This window comes from Squalius cephalus, assembly GCF_949319135.1.
Source record: "Squalius cephalus genome assembly, chromosome: 8".
In the NCBI taxonomy this organism is placed as follows: domain Eukaryota; kingdom Metazoa; phylum Chordata; class Actinopteri; order Cypriniformes; family Leuciscidae; genus Squalius; species Squalius cephalus.
Window position 1 is genome coordinate 1,572,345 of NC_137129.1, and position 7,386 is coordinate 1,579,730.

The window sequence follows — 7,386 nt, forward strand, 5'->3', positions numbered from 1 at the left end:
ATCTTAATATTTGAACACAACCAATAACTATAACAGAGAGAGCCGTGTAATAATCATTTGGATTACATATTTTAGAATTATTTTGCCCATTATATTGAGATTATACTTTAGCACATTAAAGTGAAAACAAGAAAAGCTATTGTTTATTATTTTATGTTAAACAGGGAATCTTGCTCTTGGAGCCACAGCTAACCAGTCTTCCACATACGATCAAGAAGAAGCTCAAAATGCTGTCGATGGCAACAGAAATTCAATTATGAGTGGTGGGTCATGCAGTGCGACTAATGGGGACAGAGACCCCTGGTGGAGAGTTGACTTGGGGAAAGAATACGAGGTAACCAGGGTTAGCATCACTAATCGTGGAGATGCTGTTCCAGAGAGGATAAATGGAGCTCAGATCCGTATCGGCAACAGCCTGGGAAATAATGGCAACAATAATGAGCTGTAAGTATTATCTCTCTCTTAATCCCCTTAGACATTTACTCAATTAAATAACATTACTTTGATAAATTAATTTTAATATAAAAACTTGCCTTTGACAGAGGTACATTTAATATGCTTCTTGCCGTTTTGATTCGCCCCTCTCTATTTCTCTGTGTGTCTTCACAGGGCTGCGACTGTTGAGTCCATCCCAGCTGGAGTCACAACAACATTTGAGTTTAAGCCTATTAATGGACAGTATGTCAACATTTTTATACCTGGGCGCAATGAATATCTCTCACTGTGTGAGGTCGAGGTGTTTGCAGGTGAGCAATAAAAGGAGAGAGATGGTGTGTAGACATTTTTACTATATGTTCTATATGTGTATTTTGCCTTAATAATTGTTTTCTGATTTCATTGCCAGATTAAGTGGAATGAGAGGATGTTACGCCACAGTCCACTGATCCTACAAGCAAAATACCAAACTTCTGTTTTCTGAGCAATTTTAATATTGCACTTTTTCATTGTTTTAATTTGACCTGTATGCACCTTTAAATGCACCTGATTTTTAACCCCAGTTTGATCCAGGGGTTTATTTACGCATCTTTCCTTATCTTTCTGCTTTCTACATCAATAAATTACTACAGCATTGCATGTTGTATTGTATGTTTCTGGATAAAAAAAGAGAGGCTTATTTGGATATTTACAATGAGGAGGAGGTATAGTGTTGCATAGCTACCCATCTAGGGTTGAGGAGCTGGTAACAAAGTAAAGAATTACATTTTACAAAAAAGAGAAAGAAAAAGAAAACCATGGAGAGAACGAGGATTTCCAACCTTCTGTCCCAGAATCATCAACACAACCACCAATTCAACCAAAATTAACTTACAATTATCTGTTATAAAGGGTAAAAAAGACACAAAATCAACAATAACCAAACCAGAAATATCAATATAAAAAAAGAATAATAATGAAAATAGGGGCAATAGCTTCAGGGGAGAGCCTGGCCAAAATAACAAACAATACAAAAACTAACTACCCCAGAAATCTCTCTAAATTACCTGGAAAAAGATAATCCAGAATTATAATTTACATAACTCTTCCCTCTGCAACAAATACGACTTTGGGTAAATGTGAATTAGCTCAAGGATATAGGGAATTTTGGAAATATTAATAATCATAACTCATGGTCATAATTCATAAGTCGCATGTACATTTATTTTCTCAATTATCGAGATTACCTTGTTCTGTAACTGGTCTGGTCATCAGTCATTCGTCCAGCGAATAAATGTAAGATCATCACAGTTAAAGGAGAACTCCGGTCAATTTTAACATTGAGCTCATTTTTTTGTACATTTGGAGTGCTGTCAATACAGAGAACAACGACAAAAATCGGTGTTGCCTACACCGAGTTATTCTATTTTTAAAATTTGCACCCTGTTGACTTCAATAGGGCAAGTAGTAAGCCTGCTTTTTAGCCTCTTAACATCCTTTAAGTGTCATTACAAGTGCACAGAAAATGTGAGTGATTCCTTCCGAGTGAACACGGGTGGATCTGACTGCAGTAGATGTTAGAGATATTAATAAAAACGAAGTTAATTCAGCCAGCGCTCATTCCTTTGTTTACATCCTGTTTTCGGTGGAAGGCCATAGTAATCGATTGTCGAGTTCACGCGCATAGGTTTAGTTACCAATGATCACGCGCGTGAACTCGACAATCGATTACTATGGCGTTGTATGAAAATACACCATGTAAATATGCCAGAATTAGATAAAAAGATAACCAACAATCATACAACATTCATTCACTATCCATTCATTAAACTCATGTACTGTGTAAGTAAAAATATACTAAATTTAAGATTAAATGTTGTATAAATAAAAAGGTTAGGAATGTTTCAAGTGTTTTTTATTGGGGGTGGGGGGCCTCCAACATTAATTTTGCCTAGGGCCTCCAAATGTCTAGAACCAGCCCTGGTTATAACTATAAAGTTTACTATATTGTTCTCCCAGTTTACCATCCACTCATAGTAATGTATTTTGAGAGAAATGAATTTGCATGTCGCCTGAGGCGAAGTCGTTGCTGACAAATTTAATTGAAATGCCAGAAAAGTGGCACGAGCATGATAAAGTTTTGCAAGCACCGGTGGGTCGAGAATGTAGCGGAAAGAGGATTGCAGCTCTGGCCGCATGTGAAACGATAAGCAGTATATTAGCCTACGTCTGTCTCCTGCACGCGAGAGGAGTGTCAGTTTAATTGTAAGTTCATTCTTTATGTGCTTAGGAGTGTGCGATATTGTCTATGAACTATGATGATATTGTAATCATTGTTTTAACTATGTACGAGGCACTGCGAGTGCGAGCTGACACCGCGTTTGTCTCTCATGCTTGCTTTCACTGCGTGATGTGTCAGTCAGTTATAGATGTCCCCAAATGAGTTTTTGTCTTATATTTATAACCCTTATCCCTTTTGGACTTAAGTTATATATTAGAGTAGAGATGGCAAGGCTTGATATTAACTAGATAAAGACTAGTTTGCTTTGGTTTACCCAGCAATATTTCTGAAAAATTAGACCCAAGCTTTACGCTTATAATGTATTCACCAACCCAAAATCTCAAACGTTTACATTATACAAAAACAAAACAAAACAAAATAATAAACAAGGTAGAAAAAAGGAAACCATCAGTTACATCAGACATCAAACAAGAAAAGTCAAGCGTTTGGGAATCTTGACTGGAAAAGTGAATTACTAAACTTAAGCTGATGGTGAAGCCGACATAGCTTGGTAATGGATGAAATGTCCTTGCAAAACTCCACACTTTTAACTTGATAGTCCCAATGTTGCAGCTAGGAAAAGTGTCCTCCTGTCTTCCACAAGTGCAATCCAAACCCTCTAGTGCTCAACGTTAAACGTCCATGCGTCATAATCCAGGCACCCAACCATAAAGCAGAAAGTTAGCTGAAGCAAGTACTTTCACCCATGTAAGAAAGCACAGGAATAAAAAGGTCCATCTAAATAGACCACACATTCACAATTTGCATGAATAGCCCAATGCTCAACACACTCCTATTATCATAGTTATACATTAAATAAATGTACACTCTGGTTTTGGTAATATTGAGAAAAAAAACACACTACTTACTGATTGACCAAAAAGGAAACACATTCCTCAATCATAGGACCTTAAAAAGTCAAATGGAATAGCCCAAGGAAGCCATTGCTTCCTCTATCCCAGGGGTTTCCAAACTTTTTAGCCCGCGACCCACATGATAAATGCGCTGCTGCCCCGCGACCCCGCGCCTCCCCCACCCCAGGGTCCGAAATTACATTTTTGGCTCACCTGCCACGGGTACTGGTAGATGAAAAAATCCACCAGCCAAGCATATTTTTACCGGCCAAAATAATAAATAGCCTTTTTTGTCACATATACATTAATTTCAGTAGGCCTACTTTTAATTGCGATTCGGTCAATTTTAACATTGAGCTCATTTTTTTGTACATTTGGAGTGCTGTCAATACAGAGAACAACGACAAAAATCGGTGTTGCCTACACCGAGTTATTCTATTTTTAAAAAGTGCACCCTGTTGACTTCAATGGGGCAAGTACTAAAGTACTAAAAGTAGTCGATTGCAGAGTTCACGCGCATAGGTTTAGTACCTATGATCACGCGTGTGAACTCGGCAATCGACTACTTTGGACTTCACCCGAAAACAGGATGTAAACACAGGTATGTGCGCTGGTTTAAATAACATCATTTTTATACATTTCTTTCACATCTACTGCAGTCAGATTCACTCGTGTTCACTCTGAAGGAATCACTCACATGACCTGTGCACTTGTAATGACACATCAAGGATGTTAAGAGGCTAAAAGCAGGTTTAAATATTGCCGGAGTTCTCCTTTAAAGCTGTTACATATTTATATCATATTATGTTGTCATATTAGAATTTTACATGAGCAAGAGTGCCGTTTTCCTTTGCATATAATTGCAAATGTGCTATTTATTTTATACAACAGTTAAATTAACAATAAAGTTAACATTGTGAGTTACTTTTTGGACACAATATTGTCAATTTTCACTTTATATCGCCGGCGAGAATTTCACAATGAAGCCGTAGTCCAACAGACATCGATGATTTTTTAATTTATTTAATGAAATCCGCGTTTTAAACGAATCGGTTGAAATTACTCCAACAACTCGCTTATTAAGACAGTGACTTGCCGCCACCTACTGGTGGTTTTAGTTTCATATTTAAAGTATATTTTAAATAAAATGTTAAAATTACAAATAATTTTATTTTTTAATTTTTAATTTTTAATTTAATTGTAAATGAAGTGTAAATATAGTAGGCTAATTGCCAGTTTTGATGCCGCTTCTGTGTCAGTTTTAATGTCGACTGACATTTTCAGGAATACAAAGTCATGGAAAAGTCATGGAAAAGTATTGGTTAAAATGTGTATGAACCCAATCATTATAAAGGTAGCCTGTTTAAAACACAAGATGTCTAGTCTTGCACATATTTGAACATCGGAATATAATTTATTTCACAGTACAGTTAACAAATTTGTGAATATATTGCAAAGAAAGAAAACATAGAGAGGCTTAAAGATAAGGCTTGGATATTTTGCATATCCAAAGTCTTGATAAGGCAATGTAGTGTACTTTGTGCTAATGTTACAGTGTGTTTACTGAGCGCTACATTTCTTTCTTTATTTAAAGTAAACACAACCAAAAAGTACCTAACTGCACAAATGACAGAGTACTGTTTACATTAAGCACACATACTTTTCATACTGACATGACAAAACTACACAACATTTCTATCATGTTTGTTCTTGTATGCCAGGAAAAGTGTTTTGATAGAAGAACATAATGATATCATTACTATTATTACATTGATCTGTGAATACTACTAAAATTTGCCTGGATTCAACTCAAATCCTGTTAAATTGTACAACATGAATATGTTGTAAAAACTTCACACTAACAAATTGTTTTGTATAGAAAATTTACCTTGCTTTGTAATATCATAATATAATGTGTAGGACATGCATGAATGTAATTAGAGGATGTTTTGAGTTTAGCATCCCAATCCAATCTCATGCGGAGCATGCTGGGAAATCCACTGTCCAGTTTTAGCTGTATATAAATATAATCAATTTACTTAACCACAATATGAGTAAATGCATTCTGCACCAATACTTCAAGTCTTCCTGTGTTGAAACAAAATGTATAAATAATTATGGATTTACACAAAACAAGTATGATTTGTATACATGAAGTTATCAATGAAACACTACAGAGCATGAGCATTTTTACCACCGGAAAAAAAAAAAAAAATCTATAACAGCACCAATTGAGCTAATGATTAAATTAAAATGTAGGAGAATTCAACTAGGATTAAAACAGTAGTCACTGTGGTTGCAAAACTTTCTATTAATTGAACCTATCATTCAGTACCCCAAAATTAAAGATACTCATTTATTACAGTACAATTACTAACATTTTGATGATTAAAATGTTACCAAGCTTGCCGTGTTTAAACAAAAATTTAATTAAAAGTTGGTCTGCACAATATTTATTGTTTCAGCAAATGGGCATGCAATGCAAATTAACTAAAACACATCATTCTACAACTTTTTTTTGCTGTTTGATACAAGATCAAGGACTAAACTTCAAGAGTCTGTGTGATATAATGGATACACGGAGGAATTATTTCACTTTATTTACAAAACACAGAGATTCACTGTGGAGCGTAGCCGGTTTCAATTTGTGAATATATTGCAAAAAAAGAAAACATAGACAGGCTTAAAGATAAGGCTTGGAGATTTTGCATATCTAAAGTCTTGCTAATGTAATGTTTACTGAGCGCTACATTTCTTCCTTTATTCCTTAAAGTAAACACAACCAAAAAGTACCTAACTGCACAAATGAAAGAGTACTGTTTACATTAAGCACACATAAATTTCATACTGACATGACAAAACTACACAACATTTGTATCATGTTTTTTCTTGCATGCCAGGAAAAGTGTTTTGATAGAAGAACATAATGATATCATTACTATTATTACATTGATCTGTGAATACTACTAAAATGTACTGTTACATACTGTTAAATTGTACAACATGTTGTAAAAACTTCACACTAACAAAGTGTTTTGTATAGAAAATTCACCTTGCTTTGTAATATCATAATATAATGTGTAGGACATACATGAATGTAATTGGAGGATGTTTTGAGTTTAGAACCCCAATCCAATCTCATGCGGAGCATGCTGGGAAATCCACTATCCAGTTTCAGCTGTCAATAATGTCAAAATGGTTCATGTTATACCAACTCAAAAACACCACAAATTAATTTTCATTTTACAATTTTAATTGAATCACAGTTCGGCAATATAATGTTAATGTTGCTACAATAACAGACCAGCGTGCATCTAATAAATGATTAATTCAAGAACGTTGTGCAAGTTTACTGCAACAATGGAGCAGTGAACTTCTTTTGAAAATCCAGCGTTTAGTTGATCCTGGTAGGCGCTCATTGTCACAGTTGTAAACACAACGGCTTTCTTCTTCCACAAGGGGTTTTGGCATCACACATTTGTTTCCAGACAGACCGATAAAGAACGCGACACACGCGTCTCTCGGACATCCTTTAGAATTCAATCAATCAGATTGTGACTTCGAAACTCCAGAAGTGTTTCCAAAATAAGTGTTCCATATGCATTCAGCCAACAGTCCGTGGGTTTGACTTCTGAGGCTGAGACTAGTCGTCACCTAACACCTGTGCAAGATTGTACTAAAGTCCTGAAGTGTATCCAGAAAGAATGGAGACTCCATCCCCAGATATCTGGAGTTGATTCGAGATGTTTGATTCCCTGACCGAGGGGACTCTTGGCACGGATGCATTGGCACACAGCTGGACCCCGGGGGCCTACGCAAATATGCATTTCCCCAAGT

The 7,386-nt window shown here is 35.8% G+C and overlaps 2 protein-coding genes across 2 annotated transcripts in view; both read left to right on the forward strand.

Annotated features, from left to right (window-relative positions):
- Positions 1–7,386, forward strand: part of LOC307162669 (fucolectin-1-like) — a 380,376-nt gene that overhangs the window by 233,553 nt on the left and 139,437 nt on the right. The window lies entirely within an intron of this gene.
- LOC307163001 (fucolectin-5-like) lies at positions 257–849 on the forward strand (the record flags this gene model as incomplete). Its single annotated transcript, XM_079878791.1, has 3 exons — positions 257–444; positions 610–746; positions 845–849. The coding sequence occupies 3 exons, from the start codon at positions 257–259 to the stop codon at positions 847–849; spliced, it is 330 nt and encodes a 109-aa protein (XP_079734917.1).